The sequence below is a fragment of the Nestor notabilis genome, unplaced genomic scaffold (genome assembly GCF_000696875.1).
Source record: "Nestor notabilis isolate BGI_N333 unplaced genomic scaffold, ASM69687v1 scaffold8424, whole genome shotgun sequence".
Lineage (NCBI taxonomy): Eukaryota > Metazoa > Chordata > Aves > Psittaciformes > Psittacidae > Nestor > Nestor notabilis.
The window spans coordinates 24,552-43,417 of NW_009926046.1; the positions used below are offsets into that span (position 1 = coordinate 24,552).

An 18,866-nucleotide genomic window follows, 5' to 3' on the forward strand; every position below is an offset into this window, starting at 1 on the left:
GTTTAGACTTTGAAGCAAGACAGCGTGGTAGAGTTGATGCAGCTGGATCTGGACCAGACCAATGAAGAGCTTGACAAATTGAACACAAGCCATTTAGAGGAAAGATCTCAACTTATTCAAGATCTCCAGAAACGTGAAAGAGAAATTGATAATCTTAAAGAAGCACTGGCAGAAAAAGACAGGGAGATGTCTGTCTTGTCTCTGAATATGACAGAGTATTCTGAACAGGTTATCATCCTGAAGCATCAGGTGCAGTGCAAAGAGGAAGAAATAAGAGGCATGGAAGAGGCTTTATCAAAGGCTGAAAGGGAAACTCATTTACTGAAAGAAGTACAAACAGCTGATGTAAGAGATGCAAGCCTGCAGATATCTGCCCTTTCTGAGCAGACTAATGCAATGAGACTAGAGCTCGAAAGAATCAGAGTTGAGAATGAAGTTAAAACCAAAGAAAATGAGGAATTAATTAGACAAAGCAGTGAGAACAGCCTTACAATTAAGGATCTCCGTTCTGAAATCAAGGCCAACAGTGTCGCATACCGTAACAAACTTGCTGAGTGTGAGTCACAAATTACTTTGCTGAAAGAGCAAATTAGTAAATCATCTGAAAAGCTACAAGAAACTGAGAATAAACAAAGAAAAGAAACTGAGTATTTGAAATCTCAGCTTGAGGAAAGCAATACTCTAAAGGAAAAATGGAACAATTTGATTAAAGAGAAAGAGAATAAAGCACAGACACTCGAAAATGAGTTACAATCGATTAGAGATTCATACAACAAACTGGTTTTGGAAAATGCTAGAAAAGATGAAGAGTTGGCTGAGTTATCTAGGAAACTTATAGAACATACTGAGCATCAGGAAACAATTAAAAAAGAGTTACAAGAGAAACAAGAGTTCATTATTTCATTAGAGAAGAAGCTTGGGGTTATGGAGCAGCAAAATGAACAAACTAGACTTAAATTAACTGGAGATCTGAAAGCCAAAGAGACATGCTGCAAAGAACTTAATAACCAATTAAATGAAATACATGAACAGATGAACAAACTGGAAATGGAGACACAGGAGAAAGCTTCAGCTAATAAGCAGTTGCAGGCAGATCTTGAAGGGAAAGAGGAAAAATTGGCAGAGCAAATAAAAGCAAATGAATACCTGAAAAAAAGTATTGATATGGTGGAAAAAGAGAAGGAACAACTGATCAGTGAAAAGGAGGATTTGTCCAAACTCTTGGATGTAAAAGAGTGTGAGTTGTTAAAGAAAATCCAAGCTGTGGCAGAAATAGAGAGTAAGTTATCTGTTAGCACTGCCGAGTACGAAAAAGCTCTTTCAGTACTAAACTGTGATAAAAACACTCTGGCAAAGGAGGTTGAACAACTTTCAGTGCTCACCCAGCAAAAAGAAAACTCAGTTGCAGAACAGCTGCAGGAAAAGACAAAGGAATGTAATGTGCTAACTGCTCAGTTGTTTGAAAGCAAGGAACAGACACAACAGTTGCAGGAGCAAATGCAATCACTTCTCATTCAGCTGAAGGATACTAGAGACAGAGAAATAAAAACAGAAGAAACGTTAAATAATAAATTATCTGAATGCAGTAGCCTAATCCAAGAGCTCAGCCATAGTAAGGAAAAGAATTTACTACTGCAGGAACAAACCCAAAGACTAACTTTGGATTTTGAAACTGTAAACAGGTCTCTAGAAGAGAAAATCCTTCTAAATGATTCATTATGTAAGGAAATGGAGGAGAGTAAGCTGTGCATTGTAGAGTTGCAGGATGAACTTAAAAATCTTAAAGATGAAAAAACAAACTTATCACATTTGATAGAGGAAAGAGACCTGACTCTGAAAAATCAGGGTTCAGAACTCGAAAAGTTGCACAGACAAGTTTCTGAAAACATGGAAGAAAGTACAGCATTAAAGAATCAGCTACAGCTATTAAGCAAAGAATTAGACATGCTTAGGCATGAGAAGGAGGACTTTGCAAGCTTATTGAGCACAAAGTCACATGAATGTGAATTTCTTCAGTCACAGTTGGCACAACAACAGTCTGAAATTACTTCAGCAAGGCAACAAGCACAAACAGCAGCTCTAGAAAATAACAAATTGAAAGTAGACATTGAAACGGTTAATGTTATGGTCATGAAAAAGTCAGATGAAGTAGCTGCTTTAACTTCGCACTTGTCCCAACAGAGTCATAATATTTTAGCACTGAAGGACCAAATTGATGGCCTGTTGATTGAAAAAGAAAACTTAAAAACTGTCTCTGAAGAAAAAGAAACTCTCCTTTCTGAAAAGGAGGCTTTGATTCAGCAAATGAAAGATAGTAAATTGGCAGGAGAAGGGCAATATATGCAAATAATTTCTGATCTGCAAAACCAAATCCAAGCCCTAGGTTTTGAAACCAGCCAGCTTAGACAAACAGTGCAGGAAAAAGAGAATGAATTTAAGAGGCAAGCCCAAGAATTAAAATTACTAAAAGATAAATCTGAAGAGTCTGATGTACTTAGGGTTCAACTGTCTGAGAATATGGAGGTTATTTCTGACCTTCAGTGTCAGCTTAGAAATGCAACAGAAAAATCATCCCAGTTGAATGATTCAATTATACAGAAGGATGAATGTTTAAAACAAAAGTTAGATGAATGCATCAGCTTAAAAGCCTGGCTTTCTGAGGAGCAGGAATCTTCTGTTTTGCAGGAGAAACAGTTAAAGCTTTTAGCCTCTGAAGCAGAACAATTAAAAATGCTTGTTTCAGAAAAAGAATTAACCATCAACAATATTTCATTATTCAGTGAGAATTTAAAGATGCAGCTTCAAGGGAAAGAAAAAGAATGTGAGGTTTTAAAGAAACAGGTGGTAGAGCTGGAGGAAGCAAAAGTGACTTTGCAAAGGGAAATACAACATCAGAAGAATGTAGTAATTGAGATGGACCAATCCTTATCAGAAAAGGAATCGTCTCTTAAGGAAAATGACAATCTCCTCAAAACTCTGAAGGAGAAAGCAAGGAAGGATGAAGAGAGGACAGTTATAATTTCTGAGCTCCAAAATCAGGTGCATGAACTAACACAAGAACTACAAAAATCTAAAGAACTAATACATGAGAAAGAACATGCCTTTCTATCTCTTCAGGAAAAACTTGAAGCACAGTATGAACTAAGAACTGAGTTGAATGCAGCTCTTGGGCAAAAAGAGGAAGTTATTGCGGGACTGATTAATTCTTTAAAGGATAAAGATGCCAGTATGCAGTTGACAGATAGCAACGTTAATGTTCTTTCTAGTGAGGTTGAGATTCTCAGAGAAAAACTGGAGAAAAGTGATACAGCCGTGAAAAACCTGACTGAGGAAATTCAGGAAAAGAATGAGAAAGTCGGTATTAATCAGAAGAAAATTGATTCTTTGACTGGTGAACTTGACTCTCTTAAAAAAGAACACCAAAAAGCACTAGACCAAATAAGTACATGGGGAGAACAACTACAGCAGAAAGAATCATCTGTGGAGTCTCTGCGTGTGAAGTGCTCTGAACAGGCAGATAACATAGCGCGCTTGAAGTTAGAGTTGGACAATATAAATTCCAAATCATCCCAAGACTGCCATGACAATGCACTTCTTGTAGCTGGCCTGCAGTGTCAGGTAGAGTCTTTAGAGAAAGAAAAGAATCTGTTACAAGCAGATGTGGATAAACTGATGGTGGAAAACACACAACTTGCTGCATCTCAAAATGATTTGCAGAAGAAATTGGAAGAGCTCCGAGAAATCAATGAAAAACTAGAAACCAGTGAGAATTATTCAAGAATGCAGATAGATGCTGTCAAACTGCAGATGAAGACTGAAAAAGAGAAGTTACAGATGCAGGTTAGTGTGAAGGGTGAAGAACTTTCTAAACTAGAACTTAAACTTGAAACTCTAGAACAAAGTCTACTTGAGTCAGAAAACAAATGGGTGACTGAACTTGATAGGGCAACTTTACAAAATAATAATCTTACTGAGCAATTGAGCAGCTTAGAAAGTGAAATGGAATCAAAGGATAGCAAAATCCAGTCTTTGCAGCAAGAGCTGGATCTTATAAAAGAGGAATTAACTCAAAGCTTATCTCCATTACTTAGTAGTAGGCTTTTATGTAAAGAAAAGGCGGCACAGGCTTCAGATTGTGAACAGCAGCTAACTGATAGTAAAATTCAGTTGGAAAAAATCTCCACTCTGATAACTACTGTTTTGAGCAAAGAAACAGAAGGAGAACAATTGCAACTGTTGCTTTTAGAAAAACAGAAAGAGATAGACACCGTGAAAGAGGAATTAAAAAGTATGCAGTCACTTGAGAAGCAGAAGGAGTTGCTTCAGAATGATATTGAGATGATGAAGGGCAAATATGAGTCTGAAATTGAATGTCTGTCAAAAGAAATGGTCACAGTGAAGGAAACATTATGTAAACAGCAGTCTCTCCTGCAAGAAAGGGAAGAGTCTTTTGCAGAAGTAAATAAGCAGGTTGAACTTCTTCAAGACAAGATAAATAAATCGGAAGAAGTAGTAAGAACGAGTCAAGAAAAACTGCACATTGAAGGTAAAAAAGTAGCCAGTCTCCTTGAAGAAATGGGAGAAAAAGATCAACTCATTGAAAACTTAACTTCCCAGGTAAATCAGCAGAAGGATTTAGTTTCTGGCCTAAGCCAGCAACTGAAAGAAAAGGACTCTTCTGTTACCCAGATCATGGAATCTTTGTCTAATGAAATGCTGAATTTTTCTGAAGAAAGAAATATGTTAAATACCAAACTGCAAGACCTTGAAGCTGTCCATAGTAGTTCTGTAGGACAGCTGACACGAGTATTGCAGGAACTTGAGGACTGTAAGAAAGAATTGGAACATAGTCAGGTTACATTAAGCAGTAGAGAAGCTGTGTTTAAAGATTTAATGCATGAAAAAGAGCAGATGCAGTTTGATCTTGAGAAAATTGGCAAGGAAAAAGAGAATCTGAAAAAGAAACTTCAAGCAGCATTGATAATAAGAAGAGATCTAATACAAAAAGTTGGAAAACTAGAAAAGAGTGGGCAGGAAGAAATAGAAAAAGAGCAAAAAAAAGCAGGGGAGCTGTTGAAGGAAGTTAATGAGTTAACAGACAAGCTGAAAGTAGCTGAAGTACAAAATAAAGAATTTGAGTCTCATCTTGGAACTTTGAAGCAACAACTTTTAGAAAGAGATGCCAAAATTAGTGATTTGACTGAAAATCTGTCTTCTAAAGCTTCTTATTTAAAGGAACTTCAGGACAGGATTGCAGAACTAAATGATGTCATTGCTGAAAAACAAAATCTATGTGAGCAGAACCTAAAATCTTTAGAGGAAAAGGACTGTGTGCTTGCTCATATGCAATCTATGCTTGATGGAAAAGCACGTGTGTATGAAGAGGAACGTTCTCAGCTGCTCTTAGCTCTTGAAAAAGTGAAGTCTGAAGTTAAGAAGGAAGAATTGTTGAAAGATTCCAGTGCAGAAGAGCCTGGTTTAAGTGCTGGGGACAGAAAGAAGTGCCTGGACCCCAACATTGACATTAATGTAATGAATCAGTTAAAAAAAGAAAAAGAAGCCTTACAGAGGGAGCTTTTGGTCAGGGAAGAAGATAGGAACAAATTTCAGAAAGAAAGGGAAGAGCACATTAGACTTGCAGCAGATTTTGATGAGCAGAAAAACCAACTTGAACAACTGAAGCAAGAACATAAAGCACTCTGGGAAGTTCTTCAAACAAAATGTAAAGAACTTGACTTGAATCAGTTAGATGAGTACCCTTTAGGGAAGGAGCTGGCTTCACCTAAGGCAGTGCTGGGAGAAGCAGCAGCTGACCTAAGGAATTTGGAATCTGACAAACCAAGCAGCAAGGTTCAGACTGAATCCTTAAAAGAGACACAAGACATCACTTTGGTGGCAAATAAAGACACCGAGTTAATAGAACTGAGAAATAATTATGCAAAACTTCAGGAGGAAACAGAAATGTTAAGGAAAGAGTTGAGGAAAATATCAGTTGAATTTAGTGATGAAAGAGAAGAAACTGTCAACTTACACTCTTCAAGACAGCAGGAGCAGTGTAAGGGCAGTTTGTTGGAGGACATAAAGCAGCTACAGAAGAAGCTGAAAGCGTATGAGGCTGAAGCTATAGACATTAAGACAGAGCTTGTACGTGTGAGTAATGAGAAGGAAGCACTGATTAAAAAATGTGAAGAGGGTTATAAGTTGAGCCAGGAGAAACTGCAGAAATTGAGAAGTGAAGCTAAGAAGGAGGTTGCAGAAAAGAATGAGGAAATAGCAGCATTGCGTTGTTCACTTACGGATTTCAAATATAAACTTGATCTGGAAAAGGAATTGTTAAACAAAACTATAAAGGAAAGCCAAGAAGAAACTCTCCATTACAAAACAGCACTTGAAGAAATGAAGAGTGAAAAAGAAAAACTTCTCAGTTGTTTAGAAAAGTCTGATTTGGAAGTAACTAATATGAGAAAGGAGGTAGAACATTTCAGTGGAGAAAACAAAAAACTTCTGACAGAGCTGTGTATGCTACGTGAGAAGGCTGAGATGAGCAGACCTGCGGTGGCATCCAAAGAGCTGAAGGAAGATGATACCAAACAAGTAAAGTTGCCGGGTAAAGGTGCCTATTTTCAGCTATCAGAGACTGATTTCTCTGGCAAAACTAAATTGAGAGAAGCAACAGAATGTCAAATCCAGAAACAAATGCAGGTGATTGAAGAGCCGCTGGCAAAAACTGCAAATGAAAATGATTCTAAACCACAAGAGCAAAGAACTGCAGCAGAAGAGAAGAGTAGAGAGCGCCTTCAGAGAAAATTACAGGCAGCTTTAATATCACGTAAAGAAGCCTTGAGAGAAAATAAATGTCTAAAAGACCAGCTTGATAAGTTGATGTTGGAAAGAGAAGAACTGGTGAACAAGACAGGGATGCTTGAACACTTGGTAGAGCTTGGTAGAGAAAAACAGAGTTCAAGTACTGTTTCTCCATTGTCTGAAAAGGAACACCTTGCTTCTGAAAATGCCAGACTGCTGACTGAAAATGAAAACCTCACTGCAGCTTGTGAAAGTCTTAAATCCACCATGGAGACTATAGTTCAGGAAAAAGAGGCCTTTTCTTTCCAACTAAATACCTTAAAAGATTCTCAGACAGTTGAATTAACAGGATGGAAGGCTAAACATAGTGAATTAAAGCAGGAGTATGAATCACTTCTTCAGGCGTATGAGAATATCAGTAGTAAAATAGCAGATATGAGGCAAGTTATTGATCTCAGTAGAAAAGAGAAGCAAGAGGCTATTCAAAGACTCAGGGAAGGAGAATCTGAGAAGGAGGCTCTTGAGAAGCATTTACAAAAACTCGTTGATGAAAATGAGGTTATTAAGAATCAGCTGAAACAACTTGGAGAATCCAAGAAAATGGAAGTCGACGAGTTACAAAGTAAAGCAGAAAGGCAGATACGTGAGCAAGAGGCAAGGATGCAAGAGCACCAGGATCGTCTTCATGAACTCACCAAACAGAATCATCAGCTGATGGAGGAAAATGAGCAGCTGAAACAAACCTCTGAAAACTTAAAGCAGGCTTTAGAGAAAATTCAGAATGAAAATGATATCCTTCATAACAATATCACTGTAACTAAAGCAGCTTTGGGAGAGCTCCAAGTTCAAATGGAAGTGCACCAAAACGATATGCAATCTAAAATCAGCGAGGCATTATTTGAGAATGAATCGTTGTTAAAGGACATTAATGCATTAAAGGATAAACTCTCCGAAAAAGAACAAGACGTGTTTGTCTTAGAACAAGAAAGAAATGTAATTTCAGAAAAAGCAAAAGAAACTGAAAAATCTTTGGGCCACAAAGATCACTGTCTAACAAAGCTGGACATGGAGTGTAAAAGTCTAACACAAGAAATTGTTAGCCTAAATGAAAAAGTTAAGATTTTAGAGGATGATAAATGTCTTTTGCAGGAAGAATTGGAAAATGTACAAGAAAGTTCTTACAAAGTAAAGAATGAAAGAGAATTTCTTGAGACAGAATTGCTTAATCATGTCAAAAAAGTTGATCATCTTACTGACAGAATGAAATTGGCACAAGTACAGAATAACTTGCTGTTACAGCAGCTGGAAGAATTAAAGGCAGAAAAATGTAATGTGATCAGAGAAAAGGAAGAACAGCAGTTACATCTTGTAAAACTATTTGAGGAGAAGGTGAAAAGTGCTCAAAGGGATAATAATGGAAGTAAAAACAAAACGAAAGAATTGCAAGAACTCTTAAAGGAGAAACAGCAGGAGATAAACCATTTGCAAAAGGATTCTATAAAGTTCCAGGAGCTGATCCTGGATTTGGAAAGATCTGTGAAACTGTCACAGTCAAAAAGTGAAAAATTTGAAAAGGACTTAAGTAATATGTCAGAGAAGCTTGCAAAGTCCAATGAAGAATTACATCATCTCAAGGGAAAGCTCTCTTCACAGGCGAACTTGTTGGATCAGTCAAAGAATGAAGTGGACAGGCTCACAGATGAGAATCTAAATTGGAGAAAAGAACTTAAGAAAAAAGATGATGAGCTACAAATTCAAAAGAGGGAATATGAGAGACAATTGGAATTTAATCTTCAACAGTTAAAATTGGTTCACAAGAGAGACTTTTTGAACCTGGAAGAAAGGCACGGTGCTCTTGAGAGAGAAAAAGATAGGGCACTTAGTGAGGTTCATGGTTTGCAAGAGGAAATTAGCATTAAGGACTCTGAAAACAAGAAACTTCAAGCAGATTTGAATGCAGCTTTGGCACGATTAGCTGCTTTTACAAAGTGTATGTCCTCTCTTCAGGATGACCGGGACAGGGTAATCACTGAAATGAAAACCTGGGAAATGCAGTTCAAAGAGATCATTCAAAAGAAAGAGAAACAGGTAGAGGACAGTAATAAAAGAATAATATCATTACAAGATGAATTGAAAGAGAAGATTACTCAGATTCAGGAATTGAATATCAAATATTCCGTGGTAGAGGAAACAAAGGATGAACTGTATTTGAGGCAAAAGTCTGTTGATAGGCAACGTTATGAAGAGCTCTGCAGAATAAAGGAAGAAAATGCAGTGTTTTTGAACAGGCAGCAAGAACTGGAGAGTGTTCTTCAGTCCAAAGAAGCAGCTTTGCAGGCACTCCTTAAAGAAAATAATTCTCTTAATCATCTTATAGCAAATAGTAAAAGTGCAGGAAAAGAGATAAAAGCTCTGGAAAGTAATTTTACAAGACAGGAACAAGAATTGCAACAGCTTATAGCTGAGAAGGAAAAACTTAATGCTGAATTGCAAAAGCAGACGACCATTTCTGAGCAAATGAAGATCATGCTAAATAATAAAGACAAGGAAATTTCCTTACTCATTTCTTTAAAAGGTGATGAAATCTCTGACTATCTTAGTCAGGTACAGACTCAACACAGAAAACAAATCGAAGAGTATGACCTTCAGTTAAGGTCTTTGCAGCTGGAGAGACAACAATCTGAGGAGTCCTGTCAGAGAATGCAGAATGAATTGAGAAGTCTCCAGGTGAAAGCAGACAAAGAAGGTCAAGATAAGGCTGCAATTGCCAGTGAAATAGATGCCTTGAAAAAGTCAATGTCATCTCTTCAGAATGATCGGGATGATCTTTTTACTAAATACAAAGAGCTGGAACATCTTCACCAAGATGTCTTGAATCAGAAGGACAGTCTTCTAGTTGGCAATGCAAGTGAGAATAATGCTTTGAAAGAAGAATTGAGGATGCTTCTTAATCAGATAGATGATCTTCATTCTGAAAATGCAATGCTGAGTGCACAGCTGTTAAAATATAGGGAAGATCTTAACCAAGTTTTATCTCTGAAAGACCATCAGCTAAAAGACTTACTTAAGCAGAAATTGGATTGTATTAAAAGCCTCGAACAAGAAAAATATGATCTTCAAAAACAAATAAAAGAAGTGCAGCTTTCCAGTGAACTGCAGAAGGATATTGCTGTATCTTTGGAACATGAAAATAAGAAATTGGTGTCTAAAGTAAATGATTTAGAATCTTTAATTGCATCATTAAACAAAGAGAAACTTGTTTCCAGATCTGGAGAGAAGCTGGTAACTAGTGATAGTGTTCAGAATCAAGAAGGTGTGTCAAATGGACAGTATGGAGAAAATCTTCAAGAACTTCAGAAATCAAGGGGCAGAAATACTAGGGGTGCAGATGAGGAATACAGTAACACTCTTTTGATGCTTGAACATGGAGATGAACCTGATGCTTTTGCAGAGAAGATGATACTAGAAGTTCAGTCTCAAAACACTGAGTTGAGGTCCCAGAACGAGGCCTTTGGGAAAGCAATGACTGCTCTGCAAAATGATAGAGATAGGATAATAGAGGAGTTAAAGGCACTTCAAAGCAAATACTCATCTGATCTCCAGACTGAAAAAAAGAAAGGAGATGAACTTGAAGCTGAATTGGATGGCTTTAAATTACATCTTGTCGCTATGCTTAAAGACAATTCTCTTCTGAATCGGGCTATTTTTGATGCTGCAGATAAGGTTACACTTGATCAGATTGCTGCTGAAATTGGAAAGCTCTGTAGGACATTAGTCAGTCGAGAGATGGAGGTTAGCAGACTCTCAGCTGAGTGTGGCAGTTATGTTCACCAGATTGAAGCGTTTTCCAAGGCTATGGCCAGTCTTCAGGATGACCGAGACAAATTGCTGCAGGAGCTCAGCAATCAGAAGGTAACTTCTGAAACAAAACAGGGCACAGCTTCATTTCCCATTGGTTGCAACAGCATCAGTGAGCTAAATTCTCTTAAAAGTAATTTGGATATGCCTCAGAACAATAGGGGAGTGTTGGTAAGTTTTCATTTCGTAATTTATTTCTTTATGAAGAGACTGCTTGGAGACATTATAGTTTCTGAAGTTCAACTTTATGTGAGTGCTAAGAAAACAGTGTGTGATTAGAAAGGCATGCTTACAATTTTGGGAGTTCAGGTAATTATCCTGTTAAACAGGAGCAAACAGTGAATATACATTATTCTGTAATTGGGATTCTAGCACTATTTTATTCTGTAATTGGAATTCTAGCACTACTAAAACTTCAACCAGACCGTTCTCATTCCCATTCACTAACCGCGTTTATTAAACATAGGCTAAAGAAGGAGCCAGCCTTGCAGCTGTTGAAATATCAAAACTGAAGACCAAAGTTGATGATTTGGAGAAGGCATTGCATCAGACAAAAGCCTTCCAAGCAGAAACTGAGAGAGAGATTGCATCATACCAGAATGAGCTTGCTGGATTAAGGTATAAATGTTAAATAGTATGTGTGGTTCTTGTTTAGAATTCTTCAGTGACTTCACAACCTGACATAAAACTGACACAAACTCAAAATTATGTATATTTTAGCAGAATGTAGGATAAAAATATTTCTGTAACGTGTGAAATCGCCGAATTCCATTTCCACAGGGTTGTCTGTTGGTGATTATCCTCGTATCTTTATGTAATAGTCCTCTGGTTTATGTCAAGTTTCAAACAGTCTTAACTGAATGGTTTTTGTTCTGTTGGTGACATAGTACTATAGTTTATGAATCTTATTTCAATGCTTGGTGTCATAGTCTCTTCTTAAAGTAACAATTGATATGGCTGAACATTTCTTCCCCCAGATTTCTTTATTTTAAAACATGTCTGAGGTAGTGCATATTTGTCCCAACTACATATTGAAAATGATATTAATTTCACATTTGAGCGTTATTTTTGTAGACTCAGCACTATTCTTGCGTCATCTGTGACTAATAATGTGACACCTTGGGCTTAATTCTGTGAGTATTAATTTCACATTTGAGCATTATTTTTGTAGACTCAGCACTATTCTTGCATCATCTGTGACAAATAATGTGACACCTTGGGCTTAATTCTGTGAATGCCTTGTAAGGGATGCTTCAGAGAAGGCAGTAGGCATTTTTAAGTGGCACTCAGTGGAGGCTTAGAGTTCTGTTCTTACTCAAGCTTTTAAAGTTGTACAGGTGATTGAAGTGTGAAAGCGTGCTATGATCAGATCAATGAAGATAATATTGTTTGAATTTGAGGCCAGTATTCTAGTACCTTAGTGCATTTTAGTGGCTGTGGTGAAATTTCTTAATCTCTAATTAAAGTCTGTGTAAGATAATGCCTGTTTTATACTAGAACCTTTTAGGGGTGGAGGTGTAGATCAAACATCCAGCCCCAGATTTACCTTTGCAAGTGTGAGCAAGTTAGCATGAAACATTCAAACCTCATTCTAACATCTAGACTTAACCAGTGAACAGCATTAATAGTTTTTTTCCATTTTTATCCCCAAACTTGTCTTAAGTTGAATACACAAGGATTTAAATTACTTTTATGCCCTTTGAGATATTGCCTGTGTGTGAGAGCAGTTTCTGGAGATGTGGCATGTTTGTTTGTTTCAGTGTTCTGAGTCGAGGGGGTATTCCTTTTCAAACTTGTGTGCTTGCAATAGGGGTGACTGGCTGCCTTGGGCAGCACTCCACACAGCTGTGACCTAGAGCTGCTTTGCTGCACAACCTTATTCCTTAAGAAGCTGAAGTATTTTTTGCATTAACAGATGTTAGTGTCTTTACAGCCAATGAACTTCTCTTGTCTCCAAGCCAACAAAGAAAATGTGATGTTATCACTTTCCAGCCTTTATTTTCTGACCTTTTTTTCAGCAGATCTCTTTAAACTGAAGTATGTATTGAGAATCTTCATATAGTGCTCCATATTTGCATATAACTGTTCAAAGATAGCATTATTTATTACAGAAATAACAGTAAGTACAGCTTTATCCTTTTCATTGTCTTATATGTATATCATCATTTAACATATAATATTTTATCTTATATGTTCAGAATGGAAAAAAACCTCCTCCTCTCAGAGTCTCAGGCTCTGCGAAATCAATGTCAAATCACAGTTGCTGAGAAGGACCAACAGATTGCACAACTGCAGAAGCTACAACAAGACATGATTATGAAGAAATCAATCTCTGCTGGCAGCAATTATCCAGTCCAGGTAAACAAATGAAATGTAGCAGGAGGCACGAATCTACTTCCATCAATTTATTCTGTTAAATATGCAGCCTGCTTCCCAAAAGAGCATATGATAGTGAAGTATGGAAGGCTGATACAACAACCTGTATGTCAGTGTTGCCTGGGCTGAAATCAGCAAATTGGAATTATTACAAGCAGATGAGTTGCAATTATTAAAACCACTTTTTAATGGAGTCTGATATATTGGTCAACTTCTTCTAAACAAAGAAAAGTCATGAGTTTGTCATACATTGATAAAATAAGAGAGAAAACTAACTGGCATGTGTTTTAATGATTAAAAACATGGAAAAATTCATAAAGAAATGGAATGGTTGTGAAGCAAAATGTGAGGGTCATAAACCAATAATGGTTACTGATTCATAGTCAAAAAGGAGTAACTTTCCTGTAGTTACATTGTAAGGTAAGTTATTTGCCAGTTTCTGAGTTGCTAAGGTTAGTAAGTTACTTAGGTAATCTTGTATATTGCTATTTTATGTTAGTTAAATCCAGGATATAATAGGAAAAAGTTGGAAAAAAACCAAACCACCAGCAACAAAATGGTGTAGTAGCTGATAAATAGAGACATTAAGTAAAGGAAAATCCATTAAAGCCAATTTAGTTGGACAAGTTTGTGTCTCACATGCTGTTCATTTTCTGTGATTAACCTCATGAGTAAAATCTTTTGAAGAGTAACGGCTGTTGGGTTACAGAGCATTTTATGTGGTAGAAGTCTTTATTTCATGATTGTATAAGAAAATAGATCCCATAAAGTATTAGAGATTGCACATATCCCTCCATTATTGGACATTAATATCAAAATGTTGATCTACTGGAGATAAAGAAGTCCAAAGCTGTGAATCAGTAATAAAGTTGGGTGGGATTTTTTTCTCTTCAATGAGGACGTTCAGCTTTAAATTCATATTTACAAAATAGTTGTTTTCCTACAAATCACAAATACCATACATTATTAGTTTGAAGGGTGTTTTGTATTCTCCTGGCTTTTTCTGTTACCCTCCCACTCCCTATTTGCAAAGTAAAAATTAAGTTGAGTTGCCTTTTCAAGGTAATTTTTAGTTGGTTTTTTTTAATTGAAGTATTTAGGTTGGAAACACTAAGTAGATGATTACGTTTTATATATATACATAAAGTCTCTTGCAAATGTGGTATTAACTTGTGGGAAGGAAATGATCCTGTGAAAAGGAAATTATTATGTAGTCCAAATGTATATTTAGTGTTGGAGTTGTGTATTAGAACTCCTGTACCCTCATTTACCCTTAATGTTGCTGACACTTTTTAAGGTTTTAGAAACCGTCTCCCTTGCTGGAAGTGCAGATATGCCAGGGGAACTCAAATGTGTCTTAGCTGAGAAGAATCAGCTCCAGAATGAACTGCAGCGTTGTCTTCAGGAGATACACCAGAAGGATCTGCATTTCCAGCAGATGAATTCAAAGGTAACTTAGAAAAACAGTTGTGATCCTGAGTAGTTCATGTGAATTTGAGCTGGTATCAACATAGAAACGTTGCTAAATTGGCAATGTCTTGTATGCTTGGCCAATGCTATTGGCTCAGACTGGAAACTGCAAACTGAATGTCAGTATTACCTTTCTGTCAGGCTTTCCTGACTTGTTCTTTGACTCAGAGAGGTTTATTTGAGTCTGCATTCTGAAGACATTGATGTGGCTCTGCTGAACTTCTGCTCTAAGTAAAGGATTTTTCATTATAGACAGAAGCAGATGTTTGTCTTAGCTGGAACAAGATTTTAGCTGTCTCAGACCAAATATTATATATCTCAGATATGCTTCCTTACAAATTCTTAATGAACACTTTTGTGCCTGTTAAGACAGTAAGAGTGTGTGTGTGTCCATGTGCACATAATGTGTTTGTGTTCAGTTTTGTTTGCAAAAGTTTGTAAATGTTCTTGGAAGTTCTCTTAGTGTTTCTCTCTTTGTCTGGTGTTTCCCTGGTATTTCAAGCAAAGCAGGTTTATGTTACCTTTCATCTGTCATTGTTTTCACTCCTTCACCCAAACATTTTATAAACCAAATAACCATTTTAAGCAAACTTTGAAACAGGTGTAGAAATCTCAAGCTCCTACAAGGGAAGATGAGTGTTTGGGGTAATGAGACCCATATTATGGTCTGTTTTTGAAAACAGATGAAAACTCACTGCTGAGCATTCCTGGACTGTCTGGTGAACATGTTTATAATTTATACTATCAGGCTTATTTGGCTCTATGTGTTGTCCTGAAGTAGCAACTAAATACGCAATCTTTTGCCAGGTGGTGATAGCATAGCAAACACAGGGAGGGAGGCATTGGGGTTTAAAACCCTGACTTCTTGTTTTGGCTATATTAATGACAGAGGAAATCAATACTCAGGTTTCATTATTTCCATTGCTTATAAAATAACTAGTTAAATCTTACTGAAAAGTCAGTGCAATTTTGAAACTAGTACACAGTTGTTTTCAATAGGTCTCAAATCTGTAGTAATTTCCTGAAGGAGATCATTGCTAATTTTTATTTATTTAAATGTTCATTTCTTTCAGGTTGTGCAGTCAACAGAAGAGAATGCTGTCTTGTCTGCCCAGTTGAAGACTCTTTCACAGACTCTAAGAGATAACCAGCTTCGTTACACTGACTTGCAAAATCGTTACTCGAGACTGGAGAGGGAGTATCAGACAATGCAAGTGACATCTTTCCAAGGCACTGTTCAGGTAACCAAGTATATGGAAATGGTTTTAGTTGGTTTTTCCCTCTCTGCTTATGCTTTTCTTGTTTTCATGCTAAAAAATGAAGTAAGGACTTTTTGTTGTACCGATTCAGTACTTTTGCTAGTCCATGATCATATAATCATAGGGTGGTTTGGGTTGGAAGGGATCTTAAAACTCATCCAGGTCCAACCCCCTGCCACGGGCAGGGACACCTCACACTAGATCAGGTTGCTCCAAGCCCCTGTGTCCAACCTGGCCTTGAACACTGCCAGGGATGGGGCAGCCACAGCTTCTCTGGGCACCCTGTGCCAGCGCCTCAGCACCCTCACAGGGAAGAATTTCTTCCTAATGTCTAATCTAAATCTCCCCATTTTCAGGTTAAAGCCGTTCCCCCTTGTGTTCTGTCACTACATGCCCTTGTAAAAAGCCCCTCTCCACCTTTCTTGTCAGCCCCTTTAGGCACTGGGAGCTGCTCTGAGGTCTCCCCAGAGCTGCCCTTTTTCCAGGCTGAACAAGCCCAGCTCTCTCAGCCTGTCTCCAGAGCTGCTTCAGCCCTTAGAGCATATGGAGATGATCAGAGGAAAATCTGGAAATGAATAGCTGTGTTACTCATGAAACTACAGTCAATGCTGTATTATTATGTGGATGTGTAGATGCATTTCTTCCACTTCAGAGCTCGCTGTGTTGTGCAGCGTACATATATCCTTCAAGTCCTGCAGCACACACAGGCATTATTCTTCATCAACTTTCAGTTAGAAAACATGTTTGGAAGATTGCAGCTCCAGAAATTAAAAGATTAAATGGCACAAAGAGTGGTTTGTTCCACAGCTTTGTGGTGCTTATGGCTTCTTTAATTGAAGTAAAGATTATTAACAACTAGAAAATGGTGACTGGCTTCTTTCTTTTCCCTTTAATATTTTCTAGGATGAAACTAGAGCAGAAGTTCCCCCTGGAGCACCACGGGAAAGATCTGCAGTTATTGTTGAAGTAGACAATATGGAGCTAAATGAACTCAGAAAAAGGTCAGGACTGAGACATGTATCAGCAATATTGTTTTCCTGACAGCTGTGTTGAGAGTGCAGAAGTAATGCTTTTCTATCCCTCTAAGACATTTTGGGGGAGAAGGGAAACAAGTGGATTTACAGTGGATTAAATTAATCATAGTCACACTCTTGAGTTATTATCATCTGGTGCTATTTGTGGTTTGGTTTTGTAAAGATACACGGTTATTGGTGACTAGTTCAATATCTAACCTAAAGCATCTCATTATAATTAAGTCTTTATCACAAAAAAGGACATTCTTTAATAAAAAAGAATAAGAAAGTTCTTTAAGTATGTGAAATACTGATTTCAAGTTTCATTTTGTCACAGGCTTGCAGAGACTGAGCAGCAATATGATTCAGTGCAGCAGGCACTCACGCAGCTGACGGAAACACTGTCAGAAGAGAAGAGGAGGAGAGAAGCTGCAGAAGAAGCTCTTGGGCTCTCTGAGGAGCAAAGTAACAGGTAAAATACTCCTGCTTGTAAAACATGGGGTTTTTCCTTCTGGAAGAAGAGTGTCTGTAAAATGTATTTTCTTCTTTTCTTATACTTTTGAGTGTGTGACAGTTAGATTGCTGCCTTAAACCCTTATGTGGGTATGAAATAACTTGCACGTTCAGAGAGCCAAAGCCATCTTTCACCTCTGCTTCCCCTTGGATGAATGCATGGTGAGGTTTTCATTTACACTATGTCTGGAGTAAATGCAAAGTGTACTACAAAACTGGAAAAAGAAGAGTCAGATTTTTTTGTTTGCCTTTTATTTTTAGTGAGATTAGTGGTACGTTTTCCTATAGGTTTTAGATTTCTGAGCAAGTAATAGAACAAACAAGTTATAGAACCTATTTGTGAGTCCATGGTACCCGAAGCATTGAAAACTGTGTTAAAAAGTTAGACTTAACTCTGTAGCCTCAGCTGTTGGACTCAGTAGTCAGGGGCATTTCTTTTCTTCCAAGTTAGAGAAGAACCTCACATACAACAGCATTAGCACAACCACTATTTAGAGTCAAAATATCATTATCCGCTTGCCTATGTAAAGTGTCCATCCCTGCCATTACCTGAAAATCACTGTTCAGTCAGCTAATGGTGATAGGGGTTATTCTAGATAAATAAACCACCTTGAAAGTAGATTGTAGAGGCTGAAAAAGACCTGGCAACGTAAACTAAGTCTTACTGCTTTTTTGTGAGGACCTTCCCCCAGTAATTCAAGTATACAAAACATTGTTTCTTATGTGAATTCCATACTTTAAAAGAGGGAGGTAATTGAGTACTCCACTGTCTCCCTTTATTTTAGATTCGAAGTAAGCAGTTACAGGGCTGTACCTAGTGAATACACTGTTCAGATGGAAGCAGAGGAGGAAAGGGAAGCCTTAATCATCAATCCCAGTGAACATGTTGTTGTGAGAAAGGTAAGTGAATGAACGCTTTTAAACCCCTGCATTATAAGCTACTTAACAGAGGTGTGTACCTTGTATGCTGCTAGTTGCAGACTAGATTGAAGGCATGATCTGCTCATGATCTGCTTCATGCTACTACCCCTTTGTTTTTCTGTGGTCCCTCCACTATACCTTTGTTTCAACTGTCGTTCATTCTTGCGAGTGAAGATTTCCCTTCTGAGTGACTAGAAGTCACTAGTTTTGGGTTATAACACATAAACACAGGCATGAAGCAGCTACTTGCCTAATCTGCCTTGTCTCTGAAAAGATGTGAAGTACTCTTTTATCCTGTTAGTGTCATAGGGATGGGTGGGCCACAGAGGCATCCATTCTGAGTAGCAAACTACTACTGAAACTACATCTTACTGTAAAAATGTCTTACATTTCTTTCTGTTTGGGTTGTGGATGGTGAGTCAAATTCAGGCAGCTGTCTAATCCATGCCATAGAATATATTACATATGTCCAAATTAAGATGTGAGTAACCATATTTATATTGCGCGTGTGGCCATTAAATAAAATGTGTATGCATATAATTATGCATTTTAATCTCTAGAGGATATATGTGATTACATAATACACAAATGCCTCCTATCCATTCCTCTCCCCTTTTATTAATGCTGTTCTCTTTGGCCTTTAAATCATTCC

General features: G+C 37.5%; 1 protein-coding gene across 1 annotated transcript in view; it reads left to right on the forward strand.

Annotated features, from left to right (window-relative positions):
* The window catches only part of LOC104404811 (golgin subfamily B member 1-like), a 39,895-nt gene that overhangs the window by 20,719 nt on the left and 310 nt on the right, over positions 1–18,866 (forward strand). The window contains exons 20-31 of the mRNA XM_010013338.1: positions 7–1,304; positions 1,683–2,490; positions 2,686–7,797; positions 7,864–8,079; positions 8,188–10,833; positions 11,129–11,280; positions 12,861–13,020; positions 14,336–14,488; positions 15,582–15,749; positions 16,671–16,768; positions 17,118–17,252; positions 18,079–18,197. Coding sequence (XP_010011640.1) covers positions 7–1,304; positions 1,683–2,490; positions 2,686–7,797; positions 7,864–8,079; positions 8,188–10,833; positions 11,129–11,280; positions 12,861–13,020; positions 14,336–14,488; positions 15,582–15,749; positions 16,671–16,768; positions 17,118–17,252; positions 18,079–18,197 — 11,065 coding nt within the window. The remainder of the gene's footprint in view (positions 1–6; positions 1,305–1,682; positions 2,491–2,685; positions 7,798–7,863; positions 8,080–8,187; positions 10,834–11,128; positions 11,281–12,860; positions 13,021–14,335; positions 14,489–15,581; positions 15,750–16,670; positions 16,769–17,117; positions 17,253–18,078; positions 18,198–18,866) is intronic.